General features: G+C 34.0%; 3 protein-coding genes across 7 annotated transcripts in view; 2 read left to right on the top strand and 1 right to left on the bottom strand.

Annotated features, from left to right (window-relative positions):
- Snr1 (SWI/SNF related, matrix associated, actin dependent regulator of chromatin, subfamily b, member 1) overlaps positions 1-7,803 on the top strand; it is a 32,050-nt gene extending 24,247 nt beyond the window's left edge. For both annotated transcript variants that reach the window (XM_089245253.1, XM_089245254.1), the window contains 3 exons: positions 3,612-3,802; positions 5,485-5,616; positions 7,667-7,803. In XM_089245253.1, the coding sequence (XP_089101379.1) occupies positions 3,612-3,802; positions 5,485-5,616; positions 7,667-7,706 (363 nt within the window). In that variant the 3' untranslated portion in view covers positions 7,707-7,803. The remainder of the gene's footprint in view (positions 1-3,611; positions 3,803-5,484; positions 5,617-7,666) is intronic.
- A 472-nt stretch (positions 7,804-8,275) lies between these two features.
- ox (ubiquinol-cytochrome C reductase complex subunit oxen) lies at positions 8,276-12,927 on the bottom strand. Its single transcript, XM_089245251.1, has 2 exons — positions 12,528-12,927; positions 8,276-8,464 (listed from the first exon to the last, which is right to left on the bottom strand). Exons 1-2 carry the CDS (start codon positions 12,669-12,671, stop codon positions 8,423-8,425), a joined length of 186 nt encoding a protein of 61 aa, XP_089101377.1. The 5' UTR covers positions 12,672-12,927; the 3' UTR covers positions 8,276-8,422.
- A 168-nt stretch (positions 12,928-13,095) lies between these two features.
- The window catches only part of LOC149077681 (lysophospholipase D GDPD1-like), a 41,417-nt gene continuing 30,634 nt past the window's right edge, over positions 13,096-23,878 (top strand). The window contains exons 1-2 of one of the 4 annotated variants that reach the window (XM_089245248.1): positions 13,114-13,514; positions 22,466-22,531. In XM_089245248.1, the coding sequence (XP_089101374.1) occupies positions 22,517-22,531 (15 nt within the window). In that variant the 5' untranslated portion in view covers positions 13,114-13,514; positions 22,466-22,516. Of the gene's footprint in view, positions 13,515-13,789; positions 13,864-22,465; positions 22,532-23,878 lie in introns of those variants that run through there. The other 3 variants (XM_089245250.1, XM_089245249.1, XM_089245247.1) reach the window with 3 other exon arrangements.

The following is a 23,878-nucleotide window of genomic DNA, read 5'->3' as shown; positions in this document are numbered from 1 at the left end:
AATATTTTGGTCACTATTTTCACTAGTTTTGAGGCCATGATCCGTGCTGAACCCTGTACATTGTGATAGGCTTTTTGCTTCACCAAATGATATATACTTCTTGTCAAATGCATTATATATTCAAGAGAAATTTAAATAGTTTTGTGGTCCTCTTTGCATTTTATTTTATTTTCCATATTTTTGTTATTTATTTTGTTTCTCCATTAAGTTGCCTGGTTAAATCAAGATACATAGAAACACTTGAGCCCTAACAGCCGCAGAATTAAGTAACATTGCACCTTACAAAATATATAGATTTCCTCACTAAATCCAGACTTGCGAATTTACCATGTTTTGTACTGTATAGAGGAGACTTACGCCTTATCACATTATTTTTCAAACTTTTTTTCTGTCAATTTTTACCATAAAATTTCACTCAATTCATTTTTAGTTACTGTATACTGTTTGAAACATCATATAAATTTTAAATTATTATTTTTTTCTTACTGTGATCAATAAATATGGATTTTAAAAAAAAAACAAAAATGTTCCAAGGTACAACAAGGGGTCTTGTACCTTAAAACACACTGTTGCCCCAAAGCAGAATATGCAGACATCTGTGATGTATGTTACAGGACGACCATTGCTACTGCAGAACCATCTGGAAGAATTTTAAGAAAAATGTAAAAAACACTATTGTGCATATTTTTACTGCAGAACATTTCCACTCAGCCAAGGCTCATTGCAGAACAATGCATTCTACTTTGCAACACTGTTGTACCTTGAAATGGTTAAATTACAAAGATAAAAAATACAAATTCGTTACAGGAAAAATTATATAATAAATATTTATTTAGTCTAAATCATATATTGAAATATAAAACATCAAAATAATGACACAAATAAGATTATTAATATATATCCCTCTATACAAATCTACAATTTTAGACCAGTGGTTGCCAAATTTTGCATATATACAAAATTGCGTCTGACTTGAATGATAGGCTATTCTAAAAGTTTGTCCGAGCTGAGCAAATGCCCGAAATGGGGAAAAAAACTGTCTGGCAACAATGGCCTGGCCCTCAACAATCACTTTCAGAATGCTTACTTTGATTACTGTGGTTCCGTAGCAATGGGTTTCAAACATGTATATGCGTTTACAATGGTTTGTCACTTCTTTAATGCTGCCAGTTTTTTCCCCTTTATAATGGTTTGTCACTTCAATCCTCTTAGTAATTGAAGAAAACCCAGGCAGCACCAGATATTAAAGCTATCATATAAATAAAAGTAACAATAATAGAGGTAGGAACATATTTATATAGATGGAATGCATAATTATTCTTTATTGTACTTGTAGAAAGGAAAATTATGTTTCTAAATCTTTGGTTCTGCCAGTTCCTTTGATGCTAGGCAATTGCATTAGAGATACAATATCCGTAATGTCAACATTTGCTGTATCTGGCTCTGATGAATAATAAAATATTTTTTCTTCTAAGGAAATTCATTTTTCAAAAGTTTTCATTAGACACATCCCATGCTGTAAACTTTGGAAAAAACAATAAATTTGACTAGAAAATAACTGAAGGTGGAATGGAAGAGGAGAAATAGGTATAGCTGAAGTTTTTATAGGAAGAAAATATTGAACTAAAGTTCAAAACATAAATTGTATTTAGAAGCAAAAAATAATGTAATGAAAATTAGTGTAAGTTGGGTATTCCAGGGTGAACTAGGAAAATTTCAAGCTTTATACTGTTCCAAGGTACACCACCTTTTTTGTTTCAATGTACACAATGCTCTTTTATTTATGAAAAATATAACTTTTTTCATGGTGCTTGGAATGATTGAGCACTTGGTATAATTTATCAGGGGAGTGCATATATTGTAATTACTAAATATAGTTCACTAAACATGAAACATTGAGAAGAAACACAGCAAAAACAATAAAACAATTCTTTTACTTTATGTGCCTACTTGGCAAAGAGCTGAATACATAGATCATCATTTGATCATTTTTGTCACACCACAGTCATTTTCTGCACATGAGGGCCAATTAGACCGGGACCTACAATTAATTGGCGATTCTGAATGGCAGCTTTCTTTTTATATACTCATCGAGATGTCAGTGTGCTAACCCCTTGATGTGGGACTTCCTGTGGTAGTAATCTTTTTCTGTGGCCATGTCGTCATTTCTGTTGTACCCCTGTGTCAATAAAGTTTCTGACAAGGTCAAACCAAGTATCGAACTTGCGACACCTCTTAACATCCTTTGGTACTTCAGGCGATTATTTTATCGACCTGGGCTACAGCACCCGAATACATAGATGAAGAGCTGAAACCACATTCAGTTGTAAGGTTATGTATTTCTAATCTCTTACACTCCAAAAACATCAGCTAGAAAGCAATACTACAGAAACATTTTCAAGTGTTTCAAGATTTCCTATGGTCAAGGAACAACAGCTTCCCCTACTTTGTGATCAACGTGAGTGAGAATTTATTTTATTATCATTTATTTATTTGAATTTTTTAAATTGAGAAATTTTACAAAAATTGGAGCTTTTTTTTTAAACCAAATTACTACAAGAAACCCTAACATTCAAAGTAGTGGTATTTTGTGTTGCACTGCCAAAAATAATGTTTTTGCCAGTTTTTCAATCTTATACTGGTTTCAGTTCTTTTGAAGTAAAAACTCTGCTACTTCCATATCCTCTTAGTTGTAGAAGTGTCGCAAATGCAGGAAGTGAGATCTAAATAAGTACTGTAATTTATGGTAAATAAACAACTGGAATTTATAAGCTGCCTGTGAAATGACAGCAGGAAAAACAAGCTTTTGTAAAAGTGACTAATTTTTTATATGCCATTTTTATAACTAAAAACCAATTAAATTATTTTCATTTAACTTGCCTTTTAATTTTCTTTGATAATTTTGTAACATTACTGAGCAAACATTAGACATGGTCTTAAAGTAAAAAAGTTAATTTTTTTCATTTATATAAAAAGAAACACAAAAAAACCAAAAATCATTAGAATCCTTCAAAGAGGTTATTAAATGGTCTCTCTCTCTCTCTCTGTTAATTAGCCTAAAGAGCTAAAAAAATATTTTTTTAAGCTATATTAGCTTAGCTGCATCTTCATTTCTGGAAATTATGGTGATAATGTAAGGAGACAAGGCCATATTATATGCAGTATGGTGCATCAGTTCGATTCCCCCTCAAGTTTCTTGAGTTTTTAATGAAGGCGCAGTGTATTATATTTCTAGCAATCAGTTCTGGGGTTTTTCACTGAAATTGATGAACCACGTGGAACTGCTTGATGTCTATATCTTGATAATCTCAGAGCTCTGTTTTATTTGTCTTGATAGCTGGGCTCAAGGGCTTAGAATTTACTGTTTTTGGTTTACTTGACGTTGGGTGATCATCTGGGTCAGGGGTTGCAAGTTATCAAACCCGTGGGCTAGATATGGTTGAGTGCCAAGTACTATGCCAAAGTCGCTTACTATATTTTCTATTTTAATTTGTTTGAAGTTTTTGGTCTTTTTCCTCCCTGGTTTTTTTAGTAGATAATTTTGTTTTAAGCTCATCTTGTTTTTCTTCGCGTATAAATTTCAATGTAAAGTAAGCTTTGATGTTTTACAGCTGAACATTCATGTTGGGAACATCTCACTTGTCGACCAGTTTGAGTGGGACATGTCAGAAAAAGAAAATAGTCCAGAAGTATTTGCCAACAAGCTCTGCTCCGAACTTGGCCTCGGTGGTGAATTTGTGACTGCTATAGCATATAGTATTCGAGGGCAGTTATCTTGGCATCAGCGAACATATGCTTTCAGGTCAGGAAATACTAGATTATCTTTCTTTTTATGGTTTTATAGGTATTTGTGAATAGACTTCATGCACTATGGGAGAACACCATAGAGTTATTTCTAGAGACTAGAAGTTTGGGCACTAAAAATTGTAAAAATAGGCAAGCAAAGTCACTAAAAATACTTGAAAGCTATGTATAGCAGAGATGAAAAGTCTGTCACTTTTATGCCTGGCACTTAGTTTTGTCAGATGCTAACTCTCAGGCATAAACTTCATTTAAATAGGGCTGGGGAAGAAAAATATTGCCTCTAAGATATCTCTATCTATGACTCAAGGGGACAAACATGAAGCAATATCGAAATATGCATTTATGGCGGAAAAAATTCATAAAAGACATTTTTATAAATAGACATTTATGTCAATTTTCCTGAACTTCTGAACTCTAGTTATTTCATACTTTGTCTCAATTTTTCTGACCAGTTGCTATATCCAATTCATTGTTTTAATGACTGGTTGAATTTGTAACTCAATATCATATAATGGCATTCACTATACAGCCTATAAGCTCTTATCAAGTAGCTTTTTTTTTTGTCTTTTGCATGTTTTTCTGTACCACGAACAAATCTCTTCTCACTGTTGTAAAATTTTCAGTCAGTTGTAAAACTGAACTTGACATAATTTATTTGTCTCCGATTATTAAAAATATTATATGTTCACTAAACACTTTGGATCTTAAGACTTCTTTTTTTTATTTGTGAATAAATACTCGACATTGTTTTGTTATTTTCGGTTCATAAATGAAATGTGTGAACTGGAATTTTCCGCTGCAGTTTGTCACAACTGCATTTAGGGGATACCAACAAAAAATTGAAGATGTTATTTTCGATCAACCCGTATCATAGGAAGGTAGAAATGATCTGGTTACTTTCATCGAAAATTTTACTATTATTACTTAACCATACATGCACCTTTACATATCCCTCAGTGGAATTCCTAACAAATCAGTACAGGCAGTAATGTGTTGTGTATGTATATGTATGAGTGGCCCTAACATGTTGATGTTGTCAGAGTCATGCTTATTTTTGTTCTTGTTGCTGCTGTCATCTTCCATATTTTGAAGTAAGGATTGTAAATGCTTGAATTTTCATGTTATCTAAGTCAGGGCTGGACAAATGCCAGGTCGTCGTGGGGACTAAAAAATTGGTATTGGCGCCCAAAATTTTCTTTGTGTAGTTATTAAATTGCAGGCTGAGAGCATCACGAAAATGTTTGGAATTTATAGCAGCATATTTGCCAACATGAAAGAGGGTCACTATGCTCTGAAAAAACTAAGCGAAGCATTATTTTTAACCTTTTTCTTTGGGTAAACATTTTTCTGGCGTCTAGATTTTTTTCCGATTTGTCCAGCCCTGATTTAAGTATCGTGTTGTAGGTCCGTCTGTTCTCTACGGAGACAATGTTTTACTAGAAAATTTTCTGCGTTTGTAGGAATGTTTTGTCAGAAGAGCATGCGTATTCATTAAGATATAAACGTTTCTCTTAAAAATTCTAATTTTCTTCATTATCATGTAGAGTTTTCACCCAAATTCCACAAAAACTTAACAATGTACAATCAAAACCACATTATGTAAAAATTTAGAATGAAACAATTGAATATTTGATTATTGTGACACGTATCTTATTTATTTTGTTTACTTATGTTGTGTAGCGAGGCACCACTTCCAACAGTTGATATTCCATTTCGCAACCAGTCAGAAGCAGATCAGTGGTGCCCATTTTTGGAGACTCTTACCGATGCTGAAATGGAAAAGAAAATCAGAGATCAAGATCGTAATACAAGGTGGGTTTTTCAAAATTACAGTCACTGTTATCCTTAGAGTAAGCCTGCATGCGTATCTACAAATAAGCAAAGCTTTATCTTATCCCAGGGAGCTTCAGATCTTCAATCATATAATTATTAAATTATGTGCAGAAAGCTGTTAATTAAAAAAAACCTGTGTCTGTAATGAGAAACCATCACAATAACCTTGAATAAAAGTTAGTTAGGATCGAAATCATGATTTTCAACACCATAACTTTGGAAGAAGCATTATTGACTTCATGTGCTTAAATGTTCCATTTCGAGGGTTGCAGTCATATGGCATAGCTGCCAAGTCTCCCAAACTTCTACTTTATCTACTGGACTCTCAAAAATTATACCCAAAGAATTTACTCTGAAAAAAGGCAGTTATGTTTTTTATCTCTGAAATGTTAATTGTCGTCATTGTGTCAAATCACAGAAAATATTTCATTTTTGGGAAGAAAAAGACAAAATTTTTGGCAACCAGCTTAATTCGGCCTTTTGACATCCAGAATTCGAGAGATGACGTGCACCTGCCACATTTTGGGTCTAATGAAGATTTTTTGTTGACGAGATTTGATTTGAGAGTCGTGATGACACATAATTTAACTTACTGGTTGGCAATGATTGGCGACGTAGTTATAATCAGTGAGGGTTGCATGCTCCAAATCGTTAGCCTATGCTGGAAAGGTGACTTTGTGCCATACTACCTATTCAGATGAAATACCTAACAATTACAATTAGACTACCTACACAAATTAATCGGGAAATCTTTCCTAAGTGTGGCACTTTATGTGTGATGCTGTGGTTCAAATAGGTTCTACATGCTGTGTAGGTAATTTTTCACAGGTACCCTGCTTAGATAATGCATTTCTTCCTGAAAAATTGCAGTAGTTTTATAAATATATTATCAAAAAGTATCTCTCACTTGTGCAGCCGCAAAATTTTAAGAAAAAAAGATGGAATGTATTTGAAGAAGATAATAAATTCTTATTTATGTGATATCTTTATGATCTATCATAAATAATAAGCTCATAAAGATGGTAAATATTATCTCCTGATTTTTTGTTAGTTTTGACCTGCTCTGAAACATTCTTTTGGGGAAGGAAGAGAATAACAGATGTTATTGTTCCATTATCACAAGACCAGTCATATGGCATAGCTGCCAAGTCTCCCAAACTTCTACTTTATCTACTGGACTCTCAAAAATTATACCCAAAGAATTTACTCTGAAAAAAGGCAGTTATGTTTTTTATCTCTGAAATGTTAATTGTCGTCATTGTGTCAAATCACAGAAAATATTTCATTTTTGGGAAGAAAAAGACAAAATTTTTGGCAACCAGCTTAATTCGGCCTTTTGACATCCAGAATTAGAGAGATGACGTGCACCTGCCACATTTTGGGTCTAATGAAGATTTTTTGTTGACGAGATTTGATTTGAGAGTCGTGATGACACATAATTTAACTTACTGGTTGGCAATGATTGGCGACGTAGTTATAATCAGTGATGGCTTGAGCAATGTCAAGTTATTGCAAAGGTCAAAAATCCCTTTTATACTCATTTTCCATGCGAAAACCTCCTGAATTCTCATAAGTTGGTAGCTATTCAATGCAATCTTAACAAAATTCCCTGTTGGATTGGGCAAATGTTAATGAAAAATTCCATTTGGGTTAAATTTCATTTCTAATTCATAACCACCCTCGAGCAGAAACTTTTTCTTATTAGTCAAATTTTTTTTCTGCAGCTTAATATTACAATCAACTAAATTCAATAGCAATTGAATGTAAATTTCTTCAAATGAGGTTCTGTGATTAGCTTTTGTCATAAATATTGTGCACATTTGAAAAATTATGATTATTAAAAAAATAACTTAGAATCAGTGGCTACAGCATATAATCAATGACAAATTTTGCTCAAGGCTGAAAGAAAATGAGAGATAATGCAAATAATTATATATTCAAAGGGTGATTTTTTTTTTTAAACAATGTTAGACTATACATGATTAACCAATATTTCTGCACAAATAATGATTCTTTTCTGTTTTTATAGGAGAATGCGTCGACTGGCTAACACTGCGCCTTCCTGGTGATTGTTTATATGAACTGCTTTTAGCTACATTTGTATTCGTATCCGTGTATAGTAATTTGTGTAATGCAATTTGGAAATAAACTTTTTTTCTTTTGTTATAGCCTCTAATATTATAAAAATCTAATGTCAAGATTTTGAATTTCATTATGCGCAGTGTTTGAAGCCTATTTTAAAGGTTTTCAAATAAGATGAAAATTAAAAGATAATATTTAAAATATTATTTGATGTATGAAATCATTCCAAAAGATCATTTCAGTGCAGTAGTTACAAAATTATTGCAGGCCGATTTTTATTCATGAGCTAATCAACTCTTTCTCGGCTTTTTATTATGGACTTTTCCTCTCACACAATGTTCGTGATCAGCAAACAATTTTCATTCTTCCACACTGATTGAAGGATTAAGCCTATATAATCTTTAGTTAAAATCACAAAAAGAAAATATTTCAAACTCTAAGAAATATCAGTCCTTTATTTGCAACGTTTCTTCTTTAATAACTGGGAACCCCCCCCTTTTTTTTTCCCCCTAAGAGTAAAGTACCACAAACTTCAAATTTTCAACAAGAGAAAATGTACACTGTTCATAAATATTTTATTACGACTTCAGTACATTTGAAAATGTGAATTTTATTTATCAAACAATCTCCTACAATACACACAAACATCTTGACAAAAGTTGCTTGGTGATTTTTTTTCATTCTTGCAAATCCTATATAGACACTATTCTTGAACGTATCGTCCTTTGATGTGTTTCCATAACTTCTGAAAATAAAAAAATCTTTTTTCTCAAAGGACTAAATTTAAAAAAGTAGGTTTATTTTTTAAATGAGATTGAGTCACAAGCAAAGAAAAAACTTGACAATCGATTTGTTTCATAATATAAATTTACTAAAGAATCTATGGATATTATAATTTGTAACTGAAGCGCCAATACATTATTCATCATGAGTTAAACCCTCTTCGTCATAGCATTTAACCTTTTCTGGGGAAGGAGAGAGATATCTCAACCTAGACTATATGAAAGAAATACATTCAAACTCTTTCCCTTCTCTCGTGAGCCTATGAATGGGAATTGATTTTTTTTCTCTTGCTATGGTTTGACAAAAATATTAAATGTATGGCGGGAGAAAGGGACAAAATGGGAAAACCCTGCTCTACTTTCTTCCCTCCCCTCCATAAATGAGGCTTATCTGAAATCATGGTGTAGGACAGCGTAATTTAAGGGTATGCTTGAGTTGTGGGACAATAACAGAAAAAAATTTCTGAAGAAGGGGGGGGGGGGCAATGATCCAGTCTGTTTTCAGAATGTAGGGAATCTCTAGATACATTGAATCTAATAGACTGTTTCAACTAGAAGGGTATTGCCCAGGGAAGCTCAAGAGGGGGGGCCTAAGTAAGCTAAAAAATTACAAAAAAAATTTCCTTTCCTCTAATCTCCATGGAGAAACACGATTTGGTTATTATGTCAGGTCAGTGGTTTCCTAACTGTACCATGGGGAAAGGGGAACTCTGTGAGGAATCAAACCACCAACCTCTCACAATCCGAACAAGGGCTCTACCATTAAGCTACAGACAACTGACATTTTCGATCTATTTTCTCTATCTGTAACCATAGCCAGGGTTTTCTTCGGAGCTGGTTTCAACTGAATAGGACCATTTCACATCTGCAAAAACGTGCAACTTTTCACGCAATGCAATTTCCTAACATGCCTCATCTGTGCTGTCTTCTGCATATCCACGAATTTTTTACACGACACAAAAAGGGAGACAGAAAGGAAGGACAAAAAAAACAAAACTGAACAGAAGATTGACAAGATGCATTTGACTCCTCCAGAAGCAGTTGGCGAATCACACCTGATGTAAAGTGCTGGTGCAAGGCATATTGCGTTCAGTAAGAAAACACATTTCCCATTGATGCACTGGGCGATTCACATTGCAAGTGGCACAGAAACCCTTCTCTTAAGAAAACTTGGCTTATGTTTCAAAGAAAGGGACCCAATGAATTCCCGATTACCCAGGGTGCCAAAGACTGATCCATCTCGACGTTGGGAAAATTCATTGAGAGTCTCAATGTCTGGTTTGCTTCAAGAAAAGCTACCCCCGTTTTTTCCGGTTGAAGCCCGAATGACCGATTGCTCAACCATTATTCACGAGAGCTCGGACCATCCAGTTTGCGCTGATCCAAGAAAAACCACGACATCCCTACCCAGAAAAAAAAAAAAAAAATATATATATATACAGTAGACTCTCGGTAACTCGACACCCCAAAAAAATCGACAAACATGTCAACTTGAATGGATATCGAGCTGGGTTTCACTCGAAATTTTTGTCAGATCGTTTTTGTGTATGTAAAAATATACATTCTAACAATTGTATTAAATAAAATGCTAATTCTCATTAATTTTAATTTAGGATTGTTTAAAATAGAATCAAAACGTATAAAAAAAAATTTACCTCATGAAAAATAATCAAATATATTTGCTTGTTTTTCTTTCCGAAGAGAAAACAAACAATTTTCTACACTATTCAGTTTATACCGCGATTGTTCGGTTTTTTACTGACTGTAGGAAGTGGCGTATCACATCTAGAGTTTTTAGTGCATCATGGAGAGATGGTGCAGATACTTCTTCATCTGAACTTTGATTCTATTTCTTCGAAACATGAAGCACTTGCTTAGGGTGATTGATTCTAGAATATCGACGTCTGCTATAAGTCTTGAAGTTACAAAATCAGAGCCAATAAAATCACCCATAGCGCTATTTATGCTTTCTTCCCACTTAATCTGGGAGGAATCTTCAGGAGAAATAATCTTATTTTAATTAATTAATTTTCTTTGGAGAAATAATCGTTCTGCAAAGAATCAGAACAAAAACCAGCATGACGGGAGCAGTTCCAAATCGTGGCACTCGTGCCTGAGTTCCACGAAGAATCAATCATTTCATCTGCATCTAAAACAAGTTTTTGGGTTGTTCCATTCTAACATTCCCAAATTTTTTGTCTATAATTTTCTATAAAAAGTTTTCATATACTTCGTTAATTCCCAATTTCTTCCTTGATTAAGGCTTTTTGCGAAATATTTTGTTTTCTCTTGAATTATTGGTCCTGATAATGGGATTGAAGGATTTGAACCACAAAAGAGTTGCTTCCTCTACATCAATGAATTCTAATTTCTTATGCGTTTTTTGCTTGGTTCATAAGATTTGAATGCTGACAAAAAATTTTTCTTATTTTTGACAAATGTTGAAATGGTGTTTCGCGCAACTCCATATTCTTCTGCGAGTTCACTCTGAGTTTTTCCCGATTCTAGTTTTTTGAAAATTTTAAAGTATGAAGTTCGCGTGGAGCCATTGTGTTCACGGCCTTCAATACTCACAATGATAATCGAATGACATATTCAGTGTCTAACAAGGCTTTAGCTCTTTTTTACTTCTTTTCCAAGAAATTGTAAAACCGAGTTCCGCCAAAAGCATTCTCTGCAACAGACAATATCAAAACTTACAATAGATAAGATTTTTATCCTATTGGATGTTGAAATTGTCAACATCCAATAGGGATCACACCACACTTCTTTTGACCATGAAAAGAATGAAAGACTTGTCCTGGAAACGACACTAAAATGATAGGCCGGCCAAGAAGCTTCAAACATTCATTCTTCATAAGCACAACCCCCCCCCCCCAATCCATAGCACAAAAAAGAGACCCATCATATAAAACAAAGGATTATCGAAGTACCCACGGGCAACGTCAAAAAATTCGGAACAGCTTCGGTATAGGGGACACGCCTAGTTAGCGATTTTTTTCTGGCGATAAGTTGCCATCGTTCGCGTGCTGTGGTTCGTTGTTGTTCTGCTGGGTTGTCGTTGTTCCAGAATGTTTAAAGAATTCTGCCAGGCAGTGGCGCTGGTTTTTGTTTTTCAGTGGTCCTAGCACATCTTTCAAACGGGTCTTACTGCCATTTTCAAACTGGTTTTCTCTTTTTCCATTCTATTCTCTCTCTTTTTTTCTTTCAAATGACGTCACCTTATAGCCGCGGCGTTTTTAAAAACCGTTCGGATAGTTCATTTTCTCTTCCTTCTGTATATATAATGTAGTGTGTGTGTCGGATTAATTGGAATTATTTTGGATATCTTTTCCCTCAGGTTGCACCTTTAATATTTTCCAATATTTATTCTTTTCTACATGTAGGATGCCCCTGCAACGTTATTATTTTATTTAAAAGAATCTGGATACCCGGAAAGTGAGTCCAGGTTTTAATTTACAACACTTTGAATATATTTATTTATACAACATTCAGGACTGTTATTTATTTATAAGAACCTGGATTCCCAGAAAGAGAGTCCGGGTTTTCATTTATAATTATTTTTTTTATCATAATTATGCTTGTTGGTTTTAGCATTTTTATGCTCGCTCAATTCAGCTCTTATTTGTGTTTCCATTTCTCTTGTGTTTCATTATATTTTTCATATTGTTTTCTATGCTGGCGATTTTTTTTTCGGCACTCGTAATGTGTCTAACGGCCTTGGCGACTTTTGATGGGGTCGTCGGACATATTTGACCCCGAAAAAAGAGTCGCCTAAAATCGCCAACCTGTCCCCTATACCAAAGCTGTTCCCAATTGAATAATAGATATCGAATTATCTGGATAGTCAAGTTATCCACGTATCGAGTTACCGAGAGTCTACTGTATATAGAGACCTGAGAATTTCGGGCCTTTATACGGCCAGTAAAACCTTGATAACGTGTAATATATACCCGATAACGTGTCAATTGTGGCCCAATGTTATTCTGACCAATATTTAAAACAGCGTGTCAACATTAAACTTACCCCTTCATTGTGTTTCTCGAAAATATAGTCGCCCCCGACAGTGACGGCCCTCTCGAAGAAGAATGCACCGACGACGACGGTCAACGCAAACGTCGAGGTCCTCCTGAACAGCATCCTGTAAACCTGAGAAGTCAAACCGCCCATTTTCAGTCAATTCGATGTTCTTCCAATAAATATCGGATCAAAAATCGAAGCGATTTCCAACCGGCACACACTTAAAACAAACGTGAAGGTCAATTTAACAAATTGTTAAATCGCTGTCGAATATGGCCGTCCGTGACCTCGTTTGCTTCGAAAGCAACTCTACGGACTTCACAAGAAAGGTGCGACATAAATATTCTCTCTGCATTAAAAAAATATTTTATTAGGAAACCAATATTGCAAAGCTTTTGCGTATTTTGAAATATTTCAATTATTTCATAATTTCAAATGAAAAATTGATATTGTTACAACAACAACGAATGACTGCGATTATTTCATTGGATGAAGGTTCAGTATGAAAGATTCAATTTCATTGGTTGTTCAGGTGCTTCCACACAATAATAATGATTTTTTATAATGTGGCAACAGCATTTTTTTTTATATGACTGCGTATTCGAAATGTTTATTATTTTAGCCAAGTTGATACAATCGAAGAAATTTAAGTCTCTGTGCTTTTTAAAGCACCATTGAAAACACTTTGGGCACGAAATTTAAAGAAAGTAAATTCAGTTGTAATATATATGGACGGCTAATTATTTATCGTGTTGGTTGCCAAGGCAACGGAAATGAAAACAAGTCTTTTGCGATGATGGATCCGCGCATTCAATGAAATCAGCTGCTGCTGCTGCTGCTGAATCCACACAGCGGGTAATGGACTGACTCCCCGTCTCCTCCTCATCGATGTCACCATTTCTATAGGAAAAAATTATCGCGCCCCTTCAACACCATGTAAACAGACAGTCTTCCATCTCGTTTTAAATGAATATTTTGTCTCTCAAAAGATGCGTAAGTTCGATTCGATGGTCTTTTTTTTTTTCTCTTTCGTGGAATCCAATCGAATTAACTATTTTAAATGCATTGCTTGCAATGAGTCGCGATCGATCTACCCTACAGCTATTAACTTCGAGGTGCTTCCTGGATTGGATGAAGATGAAAAAAAAAATCATCTACATAGTATTTCATCCAATTAGTGAGATAAACAGGATGAGTTTTTTTTCATTGTAATTGTGTGATTCACAAGCTACTTTCATCCAAGTTCATGTGGATGGTTAGTGTTTACTATGCATGTATAAAACACAACATCAGATTTATTTTAAATTAGAAAAGATCTATTAGTTTTCAGCGAGAGAGAGAGGTAACAAAAAGTATTTGATATTTTATACTGCAAAATTAATTGCACAGGGCCTGATTTTGACTTGATGGGGCCCTGGGCAAAAGAGGTATTGGGAGCCCCCCCCCCCCTACTGTTGACAAATACAGTACATGTTGTTTGTAAACACATAAAAAAAAGATCCACACACTCTAGTTTAAATGAGAAATGCAATGTAAACTCCTCCATGAAATACTCTTAATACTGTTAATTTTTTTTTTTTTTTTTGTGCGCTATCTTATCTGCTTATCTCAGTGTGTAATGGACTGACATCTTTATACATAGTAAAGCTAAAGCGATTACAGTTTTTCTTGTAAAAAAACTTGAGCGAACTGATGATTTTATCCTTTTTAATAAGAAAAACAGATGCAGTATAATCCAGATCCACTTGGCAACTTTTTTTCATGCCAAACCGGCCCAATGGCCCAAAAAAAAGTTGCAGAGGCCGTAACTGACTGCGGATGCAAAAAAAACCACCACCATAGAAAACGTGAAAGTGGAAACCAACAACGATATTATAAAAATAATAGTATAAATAAATATTCCCAGTATATAAATATAAAACCTGGACTCTCGTTCTTTGAAATAATAAACCAATCAGGACATAAGTCTATCTGGGTATCCAGACTCTCTTTAAAATACGTAATAATAAACTAAAATAATGTTATTTACGAGACTAAAAATGGACGGCATGACAAAAAGCTGAAGTTACAAAAGATAATAAATATATCCGAAAAATACAACCTGACAGTATGCTGTATAATCCAGATAATATCCTAGCGATAAGACAGTTGACGCATTGGAAAATAAAATGGCGCTATTTCAAATATTACGCAAAAAAGAAGACTCCATTAGCTGTTTGAATTGTCCATGCTACTAGTGCCACCTGGAATGGATGATTCTAGAAGGGAGAGAAAATTTTAGGTAACCCATCGTGATTATGCCTGCCTTGGCAATCTGGATTATACTGCATCGGTACGAAACAAATCTTTCTCTAGAACAGTTTCGATATTGGTGATGATGTCAATTATGATTCAATTTTGTCTCAACATTTGAAAACGTCTCTTCTAAACCTCTAGCTTTATTTAAAATTTGTGGCACCAACTCAAACCGATGATGAACATTTTTGCAGTTCATCTAGAAAAGTTTGTAACGACTGCCAGGACGTTACAATAATTTGAGACTTGATCATTTTTGTTGCATCACAGTAATTTTCTGCACACTAGGACTTAATCAAACCAGGACCTACAATTTGTTGCCGATTCCGAATGGCATCCTTTTTATACTCACAGAGCAGTTGGTGCACCAACCTCCTCAGTGTGGAAACAATCTTTTTCTGTGGTCATGCTGTTGCTCCCCAGCTCCAGGAAAATTTCTGACAAGTATGAACTGGGTATCAAACTAGCAACACCTTTAAACATTCTTTGGTACTTTAGGTGAGTATCTTATCGATCTGTGGTACTTTGCTCTCTGAAAAAGTGTTTCCAAGATTGGATGCATCAAATTTTGCACTTTACAAGTATATAGAATCTTCATGAAGATTTGAGGATTTCATGTTGATCCATTCACAACCAAACTTTTAAAACACCTCATCATATCCAAGTGAATATTCTGAGAATGTTCTCGAACTAAGAGTTGTCATTATGAGGTGATTGTGTGTGTGTGTGTGGGGGGGGGGGGGGCAAAAAGTATTTTGTTTGAAATGTTTCATGCAATAAAAACTGAATTATATTTCATTATATAAATAAAATTAATAATTTTTTTCATTATTTAAAAGAAAAATTAACAGAATATTCTCGCCTCACATCGCTACGGATGGGAGCGTCAGCTAGAACACGAAACAAGCACAACTCTGACAGCATGAATATGTTATGGTCACAGATATGCATACACTCACACAACAAGTTCCGTCATGTGCCAGTTTGTTAGAAATTCCTCAGAGGAGTGTGTGAGGTACATTTACAATTAAGTAGTAGTATGAACAAAAAGCTGAAATAATTAGTTTCCATGAAGAGGAAAGTAGGCTATTCTTCTAATATTGAACCTATCTATGTGCCTCCATTGATCCAGAGTCACCATTGCTGGTGGAGATAGATCCAGGGTTGCTATGAGTGCTCAGGCACCCATAATATTTTGTAGTTCAAAGGATGGGCACCCCTCACTATATCAGTTCAGAAATTTAAATCCCTTACATAGAGCTCAAGTGGAGCCTTCATATGTCTAAAATGCTTGGATGCTCAAGACCATTATTATAGTCCTTAAAGTAAGTGACGCTCAGGAGTGTACGCTACGAACAGTATTGAAATGTCCTAAAAGAACAAAAAACCACAAATTAAGTTTAGTTTGTGCGTTATATCAATATATGCTCCTCATTAGTGCTTCAATGGTATTCATATTATCAAATATTTCTTCATGTACCGAAATGTACTTCAAAATTTCTTCATGTGTCTAACATCAGTAGTGTCAGAGCCAGAGGCGATAGAATTTTGTAGAACAGGTTTGGGCGCAGGGTTCATACATATATCGTGATATCTTATATATAAATGTGAAAATATGTCTGTCTGTATGTATGTATGTCTGTTCTTTATACAAATCTACAGTTTTAGACCAATCGTCGCCAGATTTTGCATATATACCAAACAGGACCGGGATTGAACCATAGGCGACTTTAAAAAGTTTGTCAGAGCTGGGCAAATGCCCGAAATGGGCGAAAAACTGTCGGGCAACATTGGTTTTGGGGCCTCAACAATCACTTTTGGAACATTTATTTTGGTTACCGTGGTTCCCAACAATGCGTTTCAGACGTGTATATATGCCTTTACAATGGTTTGTCACACCTTTAATTCTGTTATTATAACAGTTTATTCCTTTATAACGGTTTGTAACTTTTCCAATCCTCCCAGTAATTGAAGAAAACCCGGAAAGAGCGCTGTTTATTTCTGCTAGCCTATATACAGGGTATCCTGTAAGTGCTAATGCTGTCTTTATCTCATCAACATCCCATCATAGAGGTATAGTTTCAATTTAAAAAATGCTTAAAAGGCGTTTGAATAATATTTACTGCACAAGCTGGACGTATGACGTCGCTAACAACAGAGGACAACAACTATGACGACAAAATTGGGAATAAAAATGTTTAACGCCAGCTGATGAACTCAATGCTTGCCTCAAATCATCAACACTCTGGCACGAAGTTAAAAAATTATCCACTAACATGCGAGTTCAACTGCAAAATGGCTCAGTACTGCTATCATTTTCACGTCAGTTAATCAAACTTGGCAATGGAAGAATTCCTGTAGAGACCCAAGCACTGGACTCATTACGTTCCCAAATGGATTTTGCCAGTTGTTAAACTCAGTTCAAGAACTTGTAGACAAAGTCTTATAACACATTCAACAAAATCACCGAAACCATGAGTGGCTTTGTGAGAGAGCGATTCTGGAATCGAAAAATGACAGTGTGAACAAGATCAACGATAAAATCCTAAAAATTATTCCGGGAGACTCCACATCTTACAAATTGATTGACACTGTCACAGAGCAGACAGTTCTGTATTCTGCAGAATTTCTGAACTCTTTGGATATTCCGGGTGTGCCACCACACAATTTGACCCTCAAAGTCGGAGCACCTATAATGCTTTTAAGATATTTGGAGACACCGAGACTCTGCAATGGCAGCAGACTCTGCGTGAAGAAATTGCACAATTACATCATCGAAGCACCGATTCTAACTGGATGTGCCAAAGGAGAAGACGTCTTCATTCCACGTATGGGGTCATTCAAGTATTACGTCAGCATCGGGGGGTGGTGGTTTGGATTTGCTGACTTTTGATGACAGGGGGGGGGGGGTTTTAAGGTTACTTATGTCATCGACCACCCCTTTTTGAAGATATGAAATATTCTAAGCTGCTGACGAAATTTTGCTGGAATGGGGGGGGGGGGAGGGTCAGTGTTTTGCAGACAAGGGGAGGGAGGGAGTCAAAAATGGCTGAAAATCTGCTTACGTAATACTTAAATGGCCCCCATCCCAATTATCACTGAAGAAATGCCATTCACTTTATAGCAATTACAGTTCCAGATTCGTTCAACTTTTGCCATGACAATCAACAAAGCGCAAGGCCAGTCATTAACAGTGGCAGGTATCAACCTGCTTGATCCCTGTATTTCTCACGGACAGCTTTTCGTTGCCTGTTCACGTGTTGGTAACCCCCAAGAATTTGTACATCTACACACCAGATGGGAAAACTAAAAATATTGTGTATTCATGAGCGATTGCCTCAAGTTTTTAATTAAAATATTTAAAAATAAAAGTAATTTTTTCTTACGTGATGCAGAAATTTTTTTGATTAAGAAATAATTAATAAGTTATACGTATATAAATTTTTTACGGGACGGGCAATGTCGCCGGGTATCAGCTAGTTTTCTATAATATCCAATATTTTGATATATCCGATATTTTTGATAGAATAATCCACATATTGTTGGTTATGAACGTTTTTAGGCTTGATGTAAAGTAATAGTTAGAATCTAGCCTTTTACCTAAAAGCATTCATCTGATATTTTTTAATAATACAGTCAACCCCCATTATAGTAAACCATCTGCAGACCCAATAAAAAGTTTGGTATAACCAAAGGTTCACTATATCAAAATTTGTTGAAACATTGATATTGCTTAGGATTTGATGGTGGTTTTGTTGAAAACATTCTTTGCGATAATACACAATTTACTAATAAATTATTAATCAATTAATAAGGCAAGTAATTAATAGACAATTAATCAAATATTAGAAAGGAAAATTTTTGAAGTAGTATTACTTACTTTTACTTTTGCATCCTATGGAAAAAAATTATTATTTTTGATTGAATACATTTTGATTTTAAGTAAAACTCATCAATTTTCTTATTAACGATCACAAAAGAGTTCAACGTTTTTTGCCCACATTTTCCATAGAAAAAAAGTATTCAGAATGTTTGCAGCCTCTTTCACTTCAGACTGACATAGCTTCTTTGCTCCATCCAGATTTTTTTTCGTGAGCAGTGATGATCATGTTGCGATTTTTCCAAATGTTGGAAACTAGATTTCAATAAAGAAAATTCCTTGCATATTGCCGATTGGATGGCTTTATGCTCAATACGTTTGATTATTTTTACTTTATCATCAATTGAAAATGCTTTACTCTTTATGGAATTCACCATTTTTACCAATTTTTTTAAAGATACTGTTGAGATGGCAAAATGACTGTGTAGTCTAAAGCGGTCATATGGATATGAAGACAGCGGCAGGAGATAGAAATTGGGGGGGGGGGACATCAGATGCTTTTAGGTCTGTTCTAATATTATTCAGATTTTTCAAGGGTTGGTTTGAAAAGAGTGGAGTCTTGTAGTGGATTCCTAGAAACGATGGGGAGGGGGAAAGAGTGGCATTTGACACGGAAGTCAAAGAATGTTGTCTTTCGCGATCCTACAAGTAGTATGTGTAAGTTTCAGGGTTGGTAAAAAAACCGGGTTTTTTTGGTTTAAACCAGGTTTTTTTGTTTTAAATAGTATTAACATTAAAAACAATAAAATTTCTGAAAAATCATTCAAACTTCAAATAATTAACTAAAATAAAATGTTTATTAATGTAATTAACACTATTCCAATGCTAATTAATCAATAAATATTTATTACATTTTAACAAAAACCAACTTTTGCAATTTCATTATTTTTTGCTTAACTCAATGGATTACTGTGTGTTTGAAAATTCTTTTAATGTTATTATTAATCATATAATATATAAAGGTTTTTCTCCAGTTACTTTCAGTATACTTAATTAGGAAGCTATTTTGCAAAAAGTAATAAAAATTAGGTGAATATAATGTATTTAATGAAGCATAAATAATGCAGATTAATTAGCAATGGTTTACGATATACGGGGTGATTATAACTAAGGTTCTGATTTCAAAACACTGTAAAAAAAAGAACTATTGTCAAAATGACTTGAAAATTGACATGAATATTCCTGAAAAAATTCAATTTTATTTGATAAAGGGGAAAAAATACTTAAAAGTGTAAAATTAATGACATCATCCAACATGTGGGAAATTTGCCTGCAGAATGGAAACGATAGACAGTCATGGCAGAATGATACCTTAATTATAGCATTTCACGATTTCATAATTCATGGAAACATCACAAAAAACAACTAGGCAACTTTTATTTGATTTTTTGAAAAAAACCACTTGGTTTAAACCAAACAACCCTGGCTAAGTTTACCTTTGAAAAAGTGAAGAAAAATCTGTGGAAGGGACATTTCAGTTCATTATAAGCAGACTTTCATTTTCTCAGCAGTTGACTTGGACTTCACTTTTTTTACAGTGTTTTGAAATCAGAACCTTAGTTATAATCACTCCGTATATCGTAAATCATTGCTAATTAATCTGCATTATTTATGCTTCATTAAATACATTATATTCACCTAATTTTTATTACTTTTTGCAAAATAGCTTCCTAACTAAGTATACTGAAAGTAACTGGAGAAAAACCTTTATATATTATATGATTAATAATAACATTAAAAGAATTTTCAATAAGTGTTCAGTTGGGACCACTGAAAAGTTCACTATAACCAAGACTTCACTATATCCCAGGTTCACTGTAGTGAGGTTCGATTGTACAATGTTTTGAACACAACCTTTCCATTCAACATCAAAATTGTCATCCAATATTTTTGATAGAATGGTCAAGCTATTGTAGATTATAAATATTTTCACAAATGGTGTAAACTATAAAATTTAGAATATTTCTAATTTGGCATCAAGATTTATATTTGATAATTATTAATAAGATATTTTAAATTCTTTTTCACATTTAACTAGAGGTGCAAATTTTGTAAATATGATAATTTTTTAAAATATCCTGTACTTTTTCCTTGACTGAAAATATCAGACCCTTCTCAACTGATAATATCAGACCCTTCTCAACTGATAATATCAGCTCATTTTTGACGGATGATGTATTGCCTATTCTCAACTGAATATTTTTATTTTTGAATTGTTTATTTATGTACAGATGAAGTAATTTATGATTGAAGAATTCATTTACCCATGAAAATATCAAATCATTTTTGGCTGAAAATATCACATCATGATATTTTAAAAATAAATATTGGATATACTGTATATATCAACAAATTCTGTTTGGGTGTCCCCAGAAATAAATCGCAAATGAAAATTTCCTGCGAAAAGCTCAATCTGAGCACCTGCGGGTCTGAAACACCTCTGACACAAATGTTCAATGCCTACATTACATACAAAATTAATTTTGCATTGGTTTCAACCTTCCTCCTTTAGCTGAATTTTCTTCAAACTGACTTATTATTAGTGGCGCAGTGAGGTTCTACTGTAATCTTCAACATTTTAAGTTTTTTTTAATCATTTTCTCTAAAAGTGTTTTTTGAAAAGAAAAGTTAATGGTTTTAGTTTATTACTGGGATGGCCACTGTCCTGATAATTGATCAGTACTTAATTTACGTATGTGCCAAATCAGCTCATTATTATGCTGTTATATTGTGTGTTCGTTTTTTTCCTTTAAAGGTTGTATGAAATAAAGAAGTATTAAATAAATATTTTATTGCCATTTCAATCACCAGCATGCGCATAGATGTATTTCATAAGTACTTTATGAAAAAGTTATAAATAATTTATAGATTGAAATTTTTGGTTTTTTCATTGTAGCCTATAGCCTAGTGTCATCATAACTGGTAGTTCTTCTACACCAGAGTTTGGTAAATCCCATGTGCCAGGTTACTATGATTAACTAAAAAATTGGTATTGGAACAGAAAATTCCTTATGTGTGATTACTGCATTGGAGTCTGAACTGTAAAGACAGTAAAAAATTATCAATGTTTATGTCCGCATATCTATCAACATAGAAAAACATATTTTTCTGACCGTTTCTCGAAGAAAAGAAAATGTTTGGTTTCCAAGAATATTGGCTAAAACTTGAATTTTGTTTCAAATTTGTCAAGCTCTGATGTATAGGCCTACACTGCTTTGTGAAAGTCAAGCATTAATGGAATGCAAATTGGAAAACATTGCAAGAGTATTCACAAATTTGGTTGTTTGTGTATCATTTATTGACATTTATTTTTTTAGAGAAATATATCCTCTGCACTTGTTAATACAAGATACATGGGATAACTGACTATATGTGGAGATGCATGGTTTTTTTTTGGGGGGGGGCCCATGCCTACTGGTGTACTGGACTAGTGCTCTACCACTAAGTTATAGAAACTTATAGACTCTCCAAAGAAGAGATATTCTATCTGCTTCTATATCTTAGTGGTAGAACACTTATCTGGCATACAAGAGGGCGTGGGTTCAAGTCCCTGTGGAGGCAGAGATGGTCATTTTTTTCTGGAAAAAAAAAATTCCTCTCTACATATGACCAGTTTCTCTTATATCTTATATGAACATTTATTTTCATTCAATGAAGATCTTTTGTAGGAAATTCCAATTTCATTGTCTTTGAAGCAGCATGTAATGCTTGTTGCTTGATTAAATAAGAACAAAAAAAACCTTATAACTAACATCAAACTGTTTTTCAGATTTATGTTTCCTAATCTTCTTGTACATGGATAAGCATTTCAGTTGACATCATGTGCATGGACTGGGTATGCATGAATCTCTTGCAATAACTCTCTCCTGTAGTTCCTTTTTTTTTCATTTTGCATGCTGTCCTGTAGAAAGTTCTTCTTACCTTGTTTATATTTCTATTATGGTGTTGTAGCTGTGTTTTGTTGATGAAGTGAAAATAGTAGAGAGATAACCTACCCGAAAAAGCATTTCAATTTCTTTCTGTGTAGTAATTTTGACAGGAACTTCAAAAGGTGTGTGTGCACAGCTGTACAAATCTATCACCCGACATGCCCTGGGCATATAAAAATTTTGACTGGGCATGTTCCTTTTTTCAACGACATACCCCCATGCGTGCACATAAAAAAACCAATAAAACCCCATGCGTGCACATAAAAAAAAAACCAAAAAATTTAAACTCTTCCATTTTCTTAATTTTTTCATTGATGATGATGCAAGTGTTCATACACACATGCGTAGAATTCTCTCTCTCCAAAGAAATTTTTTTTTTTGGCAGCCATGATACAAATGTTTAGTTAACATATTTTAATCAATTTTTATGGTCCTAATATTTAGCAGCGTGTAGCGATCATGGGAACCCTCATATACTGCAAATGAGTTGTTTAGGGAAAATGAAAAACTTCACTTTCAATAAAATAGCATATCCTGATAAATAAAAATACTGATTCTAAAATAGTAGAAAATATTTATTATACAAATATATTTTGCAAAATATCCATAAAAAATATGAGGCTTTTCTGCTGCCACCTATCAAATAAAAACTAGACTATGTGTTATAATTTTTCAATTAAAGTTGATTGTTATAGTTTCAAACCACTATGCAACATGAAAACGAAAAAAATGTGTTATACCATATGATATTTGTTTTTTCTGCATACCGGTGTACATTTTGTGCTGAAACATTGGTTAATAAGTTTTAATGTTTGCCCCCAGATTACTTTTTTGCAAACACAAAAAGGCATATTAACCAGTATTTTGATGCATGAAATGTACTCCAATGTGCAGCATAAAAATTTTAAAATATAGTTTCATGCTAAATGTTTTTCATTTTCATTGTGCACATTGGTTTGAAACCAACCATTTATTTCAAGAATTATAACAGTTTTTATTCAATAAGTGACATCAGGAGTCCTTGCTTAAAGCGGTTTCTCATATTCAAGAAATTTGTTCAAGTAAATCCAATGATATTTTTTGGCAGTGTAAAGTTTTGATTCGAGCATCTATAATTTTAAGTTACATGCCCGAACATGCATGTAAAGTTTTGGAGATGTATCCAGCCCTGGTGTGGAAATGATTGAAATTTTGTTTGGTGTCATATAGATCAGCATTTTTCAACCGATTTACTCTTGCAAGACCGGCGAAAA

This window comes from Pholcus phalangioides, unplaced genomic scaffold, assembly GCF_987345545.1.
Source record: "Pholcus phalangioides strain wild (caught in Gottingen) unplaced genomic scaffold, Ppha-v1.0 ptg000015l_1, whole genome shotgun sequence".
Classification (NCBI taxonomy): Eukaryota; Metazoa; Arthropoda; class Arachnida; order Araneae; family Pholcidae; genus Pholcus; species Pholcus phalangioides.
Note: the sequence above shows the minus strand (reverse complement) of the source record. Positions and strands in the feature narration are given on the sequence as shown.

Coding starts and splice junctions, on each gene's coding strand:
- ox (XM_089245251.1), bottom strand. CDS start 12,671: ATGGGCGGTTTGACTTCTCAGGTTTACAGGATGCTGTTCAGGAGGACC. Junction 8,465..12,527: donor TCGAGAAACACAATGAAGGG/GTAAGTTTAATG, acceptor TTTTATTTTCAG/AAGTTATGGAAACACATCAA.